This window comes from Aptenodytes patagonicus, chromosome 3 (genome assembly GCF_965638725.1).
Source record: "Aptenodytes patagonicus chromosome 3, bAptPat1.pri.cur, whole genome shotgun sequence".
Taxonomy (NCBI): domain Eukaryota; kingdom Metazoa; phylum Chordata; class Aves; order Sphenisciformes; family Spheniscidae; genus Aptenodytes; species Aptenodytes patagonicus.
The window spans coordinates 100771094-100784244 of record NC_134951.1 but is presented as its reverse complement, the minus strand read 5'-3'; the positions used below and the strand labels follow the sequence as shown (position 1 = coordinate 100784244).

The 13151-nt window shown below is 41.5% G+C and overlaps 1 protein-coding gene across 2 annotated transcripts in view; it reads left to right on the top strand.

Annotated features, from left to right (window-relative positions):
- PRKCE (protein kinase C epsilon) overlaps positions 1-13151 on the top strand; it is a 309238-nt gene that overhangs the window by 283775 nt on the left and 12312 nt on the right. Inside the window, exon 15 of one of the 2 annotated variants that reach the window (XM_076334414.1) lies at positions 7577-7606. The exons of the other annotated variant lie outside the window; for it this stretch is intronic. Within the exon in view, the coding sequence (XP_076190529.1) occupies positions 7577-7591 (15 nt within the window). The 3' untranslated portion in view covers positions 7592-7606. The remainder of the gene's footprint in view (positions 1-7576; positions 7607-13151) is intronic. 2 annotated transcript variants of the gene reach the window in all.

Below are 13151 nucleotides of genomic sequence, written 5' to 3'. Positions count from 1 at the left end.
GAGGAAAGGATTTCTCATTAATAATATTTTAACTGAAGATGCTTGAAAAAACAGCTTCCTGGGGGAAAGAAATATACATCACAATTAGATAAATTGATGTACTTGCATTTTCCTAGGTAATAATCAAGTATTTCTATTTAAAGTAACAAAAATATGTAGCAGCCCCACATGCAGAAACTACAAAAGTCAAGCAAAAATACTTTACTTATTCTTGTCTTCCTCTGTGTGAAAATATTTACAGTTCACCAAATGTCAGCTTTTCAGCTGAGAATATGTGCAGTAAATTTTGTGCTTGAACAGTACAAGAGGATAATTTTATGATAAATCCTTTGAGATTGATTTACATTTTTTGACTTTGCACATTCCTAGTTACAATGTTTGATTTGCCTGTAAATATGATCAAGGTACTTGTTTGCTTCTTTCTTTAGATAGTTTACAAAGGTATTTTTAAAAAAACAAAACAAAACTTTGGGCTCAACACTGAATTCTAACTTAAATTTGGAGGTGAAAAAGTCCCCTCTGTCATTGCAGAATTGCCGTCTGTCGCATTTGATGCATTTACTTTTAGTCCAGTGAGATGCATTTCCCCAAGTTCCTTGTGTAGGCGGCGAAAGCGGGGCTGCCCGTCCAGAACAGGAGCCTGAGGCAGCTCATCCGAGTCCTTTCTTGGAGAAGCCTCTCTCTCTCTGTAGCTATTGACAACTGTAAGTGAAAGTTAGCCCTTGTGAATGTCTTTCTGGGAGTAATAGTAAGATATAGTGTTACCATATGGGGAAGTTTTTCTTAATATATTTCTTGGAGAATGGAAACCTTGTAATGTGGTAGCTACAGGCAGAGGGATGCCTGAGCCAGCCCCTCTCCTGGAAAGGGTCCAGCCAGCTGGGCATGCCGGCTCCCTTACCCTGCCGCCCAGCTCTGCTCTGGAGGTGTGGCCAGGTTGCACCTAGTGCCTGAGCTGACTTACAAATCTCTGCACTGGTGCAGGAAGTGTAAACCCCAAATTAACCCTATTAGTATCTATCTGAAGCCTATTTAATACTGTAAATAACTGCTTTCCAGTCAGGTTCCACAGCCCTCGGATAGTTGCAGACAGCCTTAGTCGGTGTTTAGCCGAGTTGGGTGTGTAGCTCTTTTCCCGTTTTCACGAGAATTTGGCCTTTCGTCTCGCAGTAATTTTTGTTGCTTTGCTCAGTATTCATCAATGTTTTGGTAATACAGTTATCAAATCAGGATGCACAATTCCAAAATCATTTTCACTTTATGTGTGCATCTAGTAGGTCCCAGATTCCTCACATCTAGTCTGTTTATGGGCTGTTTTCCTTTCCTGATCAAGATGCACAGTCCCTTTAACAATAGGTATTTTTACGAGGCCTTTCTTATTTTTGTAAGTATTCCTACTGCAGCAGTCCTTCTTAAAAGTCAGGAGGGATTTAGTATGTCAGACATTTTTATTCATTGTTGATATAAATACCTTCTACCTTCTCAGTGCAGCTTCTTTCCTTTCTGGTAATTATTTCACTGCTGTTATATTGTAAAGCCATTCCTATTTTATTCATTCCTGTTGTTTTGTTCCTTTTCTCCTCTTCTGCTTCCTTTAACGGTATTTTAGTTGGATATTTCAGTTTTAGTAGTGATTTCAGATTATTTCAGAGTAGTCCTTTGTATAATTTTCAAGACAGCTGCTTGGTCTTTAATAATTGTTAGGGTGATTTTATACATCTTTATTTACACCTTTTCTCATTTTTCTTCAGGCCGATTCTATAATGTCGGATTTTCATACTACTTCTTTCCATATTGTATATGCCAACTTTCTTTATTCTACCAAATTTGATTCCTGCAGTCTAGTAGTTCTGTATGCTTGGGGTTTTTTTTCAGAGCTCTTTTTTTTTATGGTGGTGAATTCAGATAATATGTAGTCTATGTTACAGTCATCCCTATTATTTTCATGTTCTCAGTCTGCTCTCTCTAAGATATCTTCCCCAGTGACCTGGTCCTATCAACTTTTACTGATAACTTTTCTACACTTATAGTTACACTATGTTTATGATCCATCAGCTGTTTTGTACCAACTGTATAAATTTTGCAACTGTTTGGATTTTGTTGTTGTATAGAAATCTTCGACAAGATCATACTGAAATTTTTACTTGTCCTCTTAAAATTGAACGATTTATTAGCTGGAAAGTGAAGTGTGATATATATCTAGGCTGGAGAGAAAGATCACACAAACAAAATCTAATTATTAATTATGCAACTTCAGAAATGGTAAAGGAATCTAGGGCAGTAAATTTCAAATGCTGAAAAGGTGATTTTGGATACTTGCCAAGCTAGAAGAGATTGCACTCACTTTGAAAAATACAGGAAAAAGGGAAGAAAGTGAACACTAATGAAATAAAGTCTACTTTAAAATCTAGATAGAGTTCCTCTCTAAATTCAAGTGTGGGTGTAGCATTGAGATTCATTGATTCAAATTAACAAGCGTAACTGTTCCATAGCTATGGAATAACTATGGAAAAAACATAACTAATGCCTGTGTTTGTAATGTTTTCTGGTTTTTAATATTTTTCAGTATTGATAAAGGGCTGTTGATTATTTAAAAGTGACTTGTAATGTTAAAAGGGGATTAAAAAAATATTTTTAATCTTATGTTCAGAGAGCTTAGATCTGTGAAAATAGCTATGAGAAGAGAGGCCAGATTATTAGTCAGAAAATAGACATTCTTGCATGTGATATGTGAGTGTACATATGTGTAGGGAAAGAAGCATACAATGCATATATAGTCATTTGTGCATTCAAATTGAGTTTTGCATGCACATACAAAATTTGGCTCATGCAAGAATGCATATGTTTATACAGGTATTCATCTATTTTCTGACCAACCGTTGAGATGACTAAGGGGGGAAATTTTATAATTACTATATCATACACACTTACAAAAAAACCCAAAACATAGGGGCTATTCAAATGAGCTCTGGGCAATATAAAACACTGACACTAAACAAGTAAAGTCATTAGGGAAAATGGTCGAACACTGAGGTCCCATCAGACAATGGAATAATCTGCCAAGGGAGGTCACCGAGGTGCTAGCGTGGAAACAAACCTTGCTTCAGTTCTGCCTCACTACTCCACTGATCCCAAAAACACGTGAGTTCCTTGGTTAGCACAGCCGTCTTCCCTTTCTGTTACCTTTTATCCTTTCTCTGCCATAATAGATTTTCTGAGGAGCTATATTACATGGTACTGTAAGGCCTGTGCTTCTCCATAGTTCAGGTATGTCTCTTCAGCTCTGCCAGCCTTAAATCTGAATTTTTCAACTGCACTTGGAAGAAGCACTGCATGGCTATTTATTAGCCAGACTTTTGAGGGGTTTTTTTTAAATCTCATTCATGCTGTGAACGTATGCAAACATATTCCTTATTATACCAGAAATATACCGTTAATGTCTTTCTAGTTTGTACATGATTTGATTATTCTAGTGATGTTTTGGAAGCTGAAATTTCTTGCCTAACTGTTTTCAGCCTTGGAATGAAAATTACTGAACTCCAAAAGGTCCTTGAAAAACTGACTGTGTTTTCTGAAAGCTTGCAAGAGTGCCCTGGGCAGAGCACTTATACAAATGGCTGAGGTTTAGATTGCTAAGCAGTGACAGGAGTGCCACACCAGGTTGTGCTATGTAGGGACAATGGAAGCAGATTTGGTGGCCCTGAAACCTGCTGTGAAGGATCTTTGGCTGCTCTTCCAGTTTAGTGACTTGGAATAGAGAATACGAAGGGGTGAAAATGCACTGGGGCCCAGTCCTATGATGCATGTTATCTACCAGCCCTTCCTTTCATAAATCCAGAATTATGAGGCTTTTCAGTGGCAAAATTAATTTTTTTATACATATACTATGGTTTACTATACTGAGGGTTTCTCCCATGTAGAGCTATTATAAATGTTAAGCTACTATAGAAAAAGTAATAGCTCTGGGGCATGTACATTAGAAATCAAGGAAACTTTTGAACAGCTATGAAGAGGATATTTGTTACATCTAAGCTCCAGTGACCTCAACAGTATCTCTTGAAGATCATTTCCTCTGTTCTTAAAACCTAATTCTTAGAATTTCACAGACTGTCTTGAAATTTTCTGAATAATGTTATTCTTCCCTGCTGCTTTAAATGCAGACATGAATATGTAATTGCATATGCAAGAAGTAAGTACAGTTTTAGTGCAGACAGGTATCTTGCAGACAGATATCTTTTCTCCAGAGCAATTGCTGTGAGACAGAAATCTCTTTGAAGCACTTTATTCCTATGTTGAGATATTTTGTCTCATGTATTCTTCCTGGAATTTTATTCCATTTGGAGAATGACATTTCCCTAATCAGTAGCCATAACACCAGGCTACGGTTTGCAACATAATTTATTGCCTAAGAACCACAAAAGCCTTGATATAGTATTGAATGATTCTCTGTTCTACATCTTTCTTTGTCTCCACGGTTATGGTCCTGGCTTGGTTGAATTGGTTATTTCCATTTTCAAAGTGTCTTTGCCATAATACAAATGAAAAACAGGGTGCAGTAGGTTAATTTCTTACCAAAGTCATTGATAGGGTGGTAAGTGTGGTAGATCTTGCTTAGTAACATGATGGGATGATTCTGTCTATCCCATAATAAGATATGCATTAAAAACAGTGATTGAAACAGATTGCTGCTTCACCTTGAATGTGTATTGATGAAATTCGTATAGTCCCAAGTTGTTATTTACTGGCAAAGCTTATATTCGAAACAGCGAAGCAAAGATATATTTTATCATATTTTGCTTTTTCCTCAATCTTCTCCTTATCTTATTAGATTCCCTGCAAGAAATTCTTTGTGCCATTTCTGAGAGCACAGCTGGCCAGCTGCAGGCTTTCCAGACTGAACTCGTGGCCTGCTGACATGCCACTAACATCAGCTCAGAGAGGTGTGCTCAAGTGGCATAAAGATACACGATATCGCAGTCCCACTTGCCCGGGAGGGAGGAACATCACCGCCCAAAATTTGTTGCTCATTTGGCTGAAGTCAGTGGTAGCCTCATACGGGCATCAATTTCATAGAATCATAGAATGGTTTGGGTTGGAAGGGACCTTTAAGGTCGTCTATTCCAGCCCCCCTGCCGTGGCCAGGGACATCTTCAACTAGATGTTGCTCAGAGCCCCGTCCAACCTGACCTCGAATGTTTCCAGGGATGGGGCATCCACCACCTCTCTGGGCAACCTCTTCCAGTGTTTCACCACCCTCAGCGTAAAAAATTTCTTCCTTATACCTAGTCTAAATCTACCCTCTTTTAGTTGAAAGCCATTCCCCCTTGTCCTGTCGCAACAGGCCCTACTAAAAAGTTTGTCCCCATCTTTCTTATAAACCACCTTTAAGTATTGAAAGGCCACAAAAATGTCTCCCTGGAGCCTTCTCTTCTCTAGGCTCAACAACCCCAACACTCTAGGCCTTTCCTCATAGGAGAGGTGTTCCATCCCTCTGAGGGATTTCTTCTTGTTTTTTGTGGAATTAGACCAGCACAATAAAATCACTCTCATATTTCTTATGCTGTTGGTCACAGCGGCTCAGTGTGATGCGAGGAGCTGTGAGGCCGGAGGAAGCTGTTCGGCACTGTGCATCAAGGACAGTCTCACCACAGGCACACTCCTGTCCTTTCAGGCTGAGTCTTCACTGTCAACCATTGAAACATGTGCATGCAAACAGACAGACTTGTCATTTTCAGCCACACTGTTGTAAATGTCAGGGTTGGGAAAATTTGAGACTTTGACTAAGACGTCCTCAACATGAAAAAGCTGAAGAACTGTGAGCCAGAGGGTAATACAAAGCCTGGTAAAACAGATGTTTGCCATATGTATTTCTTTTTAGCAATTAAGCCAAAGTTTCATCGCTAATGGCTTTATCAGTGCCTGTGGCAATCCATTCATAGTGTGGCTTTATGGAGATGAAGTTAACAAAATAATCGCATTACAATGATTTACTGTGAACGTGCAGCTTTCACAGAACAATACATTATTTTAATTTTCTCTGTGCATTCATAATTTCTTGGTTTTCCATTTTAAAAGCTTGCTTTCTTCAAGAGCATTAGAAACAAAATGAACAAGATAATCTATGGCAGAATTGTATCTTGCAGTATGGAGCAACGGCAGCTGCCGCCGGCCCATTTAGTTCATCTAATGTGACTCCCTTCATTTTGCAGCCTCTTCCATTCCCACTGTTATATCACTGAGAATGTTTTCTGAATATTTGTATGTTCCTTCTTCAGTTCTGACTTCTCAGGGGTAGAGAGTTGGTCTAGCAGCTAAAACCAGAGACCCGAGAATTGCAAGATATAGAAGTTCTTCTGCCAGATTTTCTAGAAACTCATGGTGTGGTCCAGGGTTCATCACCTAACCTTTTCATGCCTCAGTTTCCACTTTGTGGGAATCTCAGGATGCTTAATGCAAAGTCCTGTGACAGCAAAGAAATACGACTGAGAAGTGTTAAAACCCAAATGCTCAAGATCAGCCTGGCTTTTAAATTGACTGAACGCGTAGCACTTCCCTTGGAAGAGTGTTCTGTGCTATACCAGACCTCAGTGTTAGCAGATTTCGTCTTGATCCTCAGTCTCAAATTTCCTACGGTAATTTGCACCTCTCTCTCAGCTCCGGTAACTCTAAGATAATCATAAACTGTTATCGAAGTCCCTCCCCCCTTAGTTATCGCTATCTGAGCCACATTGTCTGTATGCAGTTTCCTTGTGAACCTAAACTCCCTTGTTAAGTCTTGACTTAAGGATGCCAGCAATGTGTCCTCTTTCAGTTTTGCGCTGCAGCAAAGGTTTGAAATAAAATCATTCCCAAATACGAAATTCTAGTCCTAGCCAATGATTGTGGGTTACAGCTGGAGTCAGTGAGCACTGGGAATTTTCCCCCTCCCCTAAATGAGTGAAAAACTGGCAAAATTTTGGCAGCCCTTTGTCGATGACTTATGACAAGCCGGATGCCCACAGTGTTTGGAAACTGGGTAATAAATAGCAAATACAAATCAGCACCTACGGATTGTGCAGCTGGCCTGTTTGCACAGGCAAACAGGCAGAGGCCGCACCTGCCTAATGGGTAGGTGCCTCACTGAACAGCTCCTGAAAATGTGTTCAATTAGAGAGGTGTGTGTTTAAATTGCTGCAGCAACTGTCTGCTTACTGTGAAAAATGGCTGGAATCCTTAAAGAGGGACCACGCTTCTGGAGAAAACTTTCAAATATATTAGCCCGAAACATATGTTTTATAATCTCAGATTTGTTTTCATACATGACTGCTAACAGGCAAAGATTTTTTTTACTTTTTAACGAGGGATTTTTAACCTGGTGTTGGGAAGTTGTGATACTGTTTTGGTGGGGTTTTTTGGCACGCCTCTATTTTTTTGTGACAGTGGATAGTATCGTCATACGTGCAGAATTATGACTTTGCCTTTACGCTGTGGGGAAGAAGCCCTGTAAAATGCAGTATCATTCAGTAACACCAAAAGGAACTTAGGAAATTACAGGCCAAGTAAATTTCTTTTTGTATAAATGTTCTCTCTTTTCAAGTTTGCTTCAGTGTGAATGTCCCTCTTTAAGGTAAGGCCTTCAATATGGGGAAAATGTCAAGGTAGGTCCATTTTTAGGCCTAATAACCTTGAGGTGTCCCTTCAGTTTCATAATATATTTCCATTCAGTCATCAGTGCATGGCAATGAGCATTTAGCAGATGGGCACGCAAGGGGCTATACTGCATGCTTTTGCATGAAGTGTTACTGCTTAGACAAAACACTGGGGAGTGATCTTGAGACCTCAGACCCTCATGTACCATTGTTAAACATTGCACATTATGTATTCCCCACTTGCTGCAGGCATTTCAGGCATAGGAAAACAGTGGGCTTTCTTCTGAGAGTGACACCGTGGTGATTAATACTGGTGTACAAAAAAGGTTTAGAAACAGAGAAGAATCTGTATTTGTCAGAACAGTTAACATATATCCTTTATAAAAAATACAGAAAAATGGCTGCGGACTTTTGGGACTTAGCCTTTTTATTACAAACAGCCGTAACAGTTAAAGTCCAACACTTTTTTTGCACGCTGCCCCTGCCACAGGGTATCATGAATTAGAATATTTAATGTCAGCTGGTTCCTAAAAGTTACACTTTTCTGCTACTGGTTCAAGCGTTAGCCAGGTTGCTGCTGATTGAGAAGTATCGGCTATTGGCAGGCAGTGAAGTTCGTGATCTCAGTTTAGCTTGCAGTAGACAGTTGTGAACAACAGTACCATAACTGCCTGCAACGTAGTTCATACCGATGGGTCTAGCATGTGGCTGGGCAGGGCAGAGAAGTCTGTGACACTTCTGCCTCTTCCCTCAACAAAGTAAAGGACCTTGGTTTCCAAAGTACTTCAAATAGCTTGGAACTTTGTACAACCACTAAATTTGCTCAGAGTGTAAGTATATAGCCTTCAAGGAGCCTATGTGCAGCTTGTATCACAACTTAGAGAAATCAAGAGTAAGTGAGCTGGTATTTTTAAGGGATTTCAGTGTTGTTTGTTTGGATGAACAAGGTTCTGTTTTCCCAGAATTTGCTCATTCGGTTAGTCTTATTTTTTATTTCTTATTCTCTTCAGTGTCAGTGCCTGCAGCAGCTGTTTTTAGCTGTGATTGCCACAACACTAGAATTACAGAAGTTTGAAAGCTACTTCCCAGCACTGCAGGTTCCCAAATATTTATAAGTTAAACAACTTTTATTATGCTTCTTTTGATTCTGCACCGGGGATCCAGCAGTATTTGTTTGGTTTTGTTGAGGCCTGGTCTTACAGCACTAAAACCTTTTCATACTGAATAATTAAGTTGATTTAATCATCTGTTAAATGTACATTTTTAAGTGGTGCCCATTGGGATGGAATGATAAGCAGCCAGAGTGTTCCTGCTTTCCTTTTGGGCTTCCTCAGAATAAGACAAATTCTGTTTCACTTTTTGGCTGCTTTAATCTCCAGTGCTGTTTTCAGAAATTAATCTAAACCATTAAGTGAGATCTTATTATCATGGTTGCTTACAGTTCATTCTTAAGAGTTCAAACAGAAATATTTTATTTTTATATTAATGTAGATAATAAATAATATTCCTGGGTTGGGCCTGTTTCTGATGTCATTAAAAGCTAGTGGCAAAACACCAGGTGATTTAAGAAGCAGCAAAATCTGGTTATTTATCAGACTGCGGAGAGGAATTTATCAGAGAAAAGCAAAAACTCGTCTAAGGCTGTCAATCCATGACTAGTCCCATTCACAGCTGGAGTCCGGTGAACATAGAGTATAAGAAGAGCTTTGGCTTCATTTGGTTTATTTCTCATGCAGAGCCTTTTGTGTTAGCCGTATACCACGATAATGCAAACGTAAAGTTCACAACAGTGGCTTACTAGGATGTTCATCCAAAATGGGCAGCAAAAATTTTTCAATGTATGTGTTCACAACTCTGCATACTAGTGCAAAACTTAATTCCTTTGGCATTTGCACTAATATGCAGATGGTGACCTGAAGTAGCTGATATGTGGGCACTTCTCTTCAGTAGTAGGACAGGGAAGGCACCTTGGAATGGTAAGGAATCCTAGCATTTCATTAACTGCTGCTTTCCTCTTGTTATGCTGCTGTGTTGTTACAAGGGATTTTGTTACTGTGGAGGCACAGACCTTGTACTTGTCCTCTCAACAGCATGCTCCAGGAGTCATATGCTTAAATTATGCGAGATGAGGGGAACACTCAGTCTAGATATTTATCAAAAACCTCAAGTGCAGATCTTGTTCCTTGATTTGCACGCCATATTCATGTTTGCAAAGGACCTACAGAAGAATGATTCCCTTTGTTTAATTATGGAGTATGGAAAAGAAGGAAGGTCATGACTGCCCATGACTCTCTGAAGGACTGTGTTTATATTTGACAAGAACAAGGAGAAATTGAATTTGTGCCCTCAGGTCCGCAATAACAGCTCGAGTTCCCAGCAAGACAAGGTTCCTGCTGTGCAAAAAGCTGTATAAGTGAGAGACAATCAAGAGATCATAGATGATGATAGAGAGATCACAATCCATGTATAGGAGATCAAAAATAGGAAGAAAATTAGATGCATAGTGAGGAGAAAATTACTCAAGCTCAAAGCAGATCAGTAGCAGAACCAAGAATGAAACCCGTGTCACTACAAACTCTGCTATGTTTTACTGCACTCTTTTAATAAAACCATGTTCCAAAAAAGCAGTTCCAGTGTCTGGAAGAAAGGTGGAAAGGAGATATATTGAGATGCAGAAGTAGTAGGCATTCGTGCATAATTGTGCAATGCCTTTTTTTTTCCAGTCTACAATTTGTATGAGTATGTGCATTAGTTTCAAAATTAGTTTCAAAAAAAAATACAGCAGCTTCAGCTGCTTTCTGAAAAGTCACATATATCTTTATTTTGATCTGTCTTTGCAAAGGCTTAAAAATAATCATTAGTCTTCAAAATATGATCTCTAACAATTCAGTAGTCTTAGAATTAAACCATCATAGTTTAGCTTTCTCCATTTGTATAAGGTGAAACCTGCTATACCATTTCTCTATATGGAAGCCTGTCGTATGCATCATCCATGTGTTGTGGTTTAACCTCAGCCGGCAACTGAGCACCACACAGCCGCTCACTCACTCTCCCCACCCCGGTGGGATGGAGGAGAGAATCAGAAGATTAAAAGTGAGAAAACTCGTGGGTTGAGATAAGAACAGTTTAATAATTGAAATAAAATAAAATATTAGTAATAATAACAATAATATACAAATGATATATATATAATAATATATAATAATATACATTATATATTATATATTTTATATATAATATATATAAATATATATAATAATATATAATAATAATATACAAAGCAAGTATGTATGTGCAGCGGGAGAGATATGACTTAGTCGCCATCACAGAAACATGGTGGGGTGACTCTCATGACTGGAGTGCTGCAATGGATGGCTATAGACTCTTCAGAAGGGACAGGCGAGGAAGGAGAGGCGGTGGGGTGGCCCTGTATGTTAGGGAGTGTTTTGATTGTATAGAGCTCAACGATTGTGATGATGGTATGGTTGAGTGTCTATGGGTAAGGATGAGGGGGAAGGCCAATGAGGCAGATATCCTGCTGGGAGTCTGTTATAGACCACCCAACCAGGATGAAGGGGCGGATGAAGCGTTCTATAAGCGGCTGGCAGAAGTCTCTCAATCGCTAGCCCTTGTTCTCGTGGGGGACTTCAACTTCCCGGACGTCTGCTGGAAATACAACATGGCAGAGAGGAAGCAGTCTAGGAGGTTCCTGGAGTGTGTGGAAGACAACTTCCTGACACAGCTGGTAAGTGAGCCTACCGGGGGAGGTGCCTCGCTCAACCTGCTGTTTACAAACAGAGAAGGACTGGTGGGAGATGTGGTGGTCGGAGGCCGTCTTGGGCTTAGCGACCATGAAATGATAGAATTCTCGATTCTTGGTGAAGTAAGGAGGGGGGCCAGCAAAACCACAACCATGGACTTCCGGAGGGCGGACTTTGGCCTGTTCAGGACGTTGGTTGAGAGAGTCCCTTGGGAGACAGTCCTGAAGGGCAAAGGGGTCCAGGAAGGCTGGACGATCTTCAAGAAGGAAGTCTTAAAGGCACAGGAGCAGGCTGTCCCTGTACGCCGTAAGAAGAGTGGGCGGGGAAGACGACCGGCCTGGCTGAACGGGGAGCTCTTGCTGGGACTCAGGAAAAAAAGGAGAGTTTACCGCTTGTGGAAGAAGGGGCAGGCGACTCAAGAAGAGTACAGGGATCTCGTTAGGTCAGGCAGAGAGGAAATGAGAAAGGCAAAAGCCCAGCTAGAACGCAATCTGGCCGCTGTCATTAAAGACAACAAAAAAAGTTTTTACAGATATATTAATGACAAGAAGAGAGCCAAGGAGAATCTCCATCCTTTATTGGATGCAAGGGGGAACATTGTCACTGAGGATGAGGAAAAGGCTGAGGTACTCAATGCCTTCTTTGCCTCAGTCTTTAACAGGCAGACCAGTTATCCTCAGGGTACTCGGCCCCCCCGAGCTGGAAGACGGGGACGGCGAGCAGGATGAACCCCCCGTAATCCAGGAGGAAGCAGTCAATGACCTGCTATGCCACCTGGACACTCACAAGTCTATGGGGCCGGATGGGATCCACCCGAGAGTGCTGAGGGAGCTGGCAGAGGTGCTCGCCAAGCCGCTCTCCATCATTTATCAGCAGTCCTGGTTAACGGGGGAGGTCCCGGATGACTGGAGGCTTGCCAATGTGACGCCCATCCACAAGAAGGGCCAGAAGGAGGATCCGGGGAACTACAGGCCTGTCAGCCTGACCTCGGTGCCGGGGAAGATGATGGAGCGGTTCATCTTGAGGGCACTCACAAGGCATGAGCGGGACAACCAGGGGATCCGGCCTAGCCAGCACGGATTCATGAAAGGCAGGTCCTGCTTGACCAACCTGATCTCCTTCTATGACCAGGTGACCCGCCTAGTGGATGAGGGAAAGGCTGTGGATGTGGTCTACCTAGACTTCAGCAAGGCCTTTGACACTGTCTCCCACAGCATTCTCCTAGAGAAGCTGGCGGCTCACGGCTTAGACAGGTGTACTCTTTGCTGGGTCAAAAACTGGCTGGACGGCCGGGCCCAGAGAGTTGTGGTGAATGGAGTTCAATCCAGTTGGCGGCCGGTCACGAGCGGTGTTCCCCAGGGCTCAGTTTTGGGGCCAGTCTTGTTTAATATCTTTATTGATGATCTGGATGAGGGGATTGAGTGCACCCTCAGTAAGTTTGCAGACGACACCAAGCTGGGTGGGAATGTTGATCTGCTGGAGGGTAGGAAGGCTCTGCAGAGGGACCTGGACAGGCTGGATCGATGGGCCCAGGCCAACTGTATGAGGTTCAACAAGGACAAGTGCCGGGTCCTGCACTTCGGCCACAACAACCCCATGCAGCGCTACAGGCTTGGGGAAGAGTGGCTGGAAAGCTACCCAGCAGAGAAGGACCTGGGGGTGTTGGTCGACAGCCGGCTGAACATGAGCCGGCAGTGTGCCCAGGCGGGCAAGAAGGCCAATGGCATCCTGGCCTGTATCAGAAATAGTGTGGCCAGCAGGA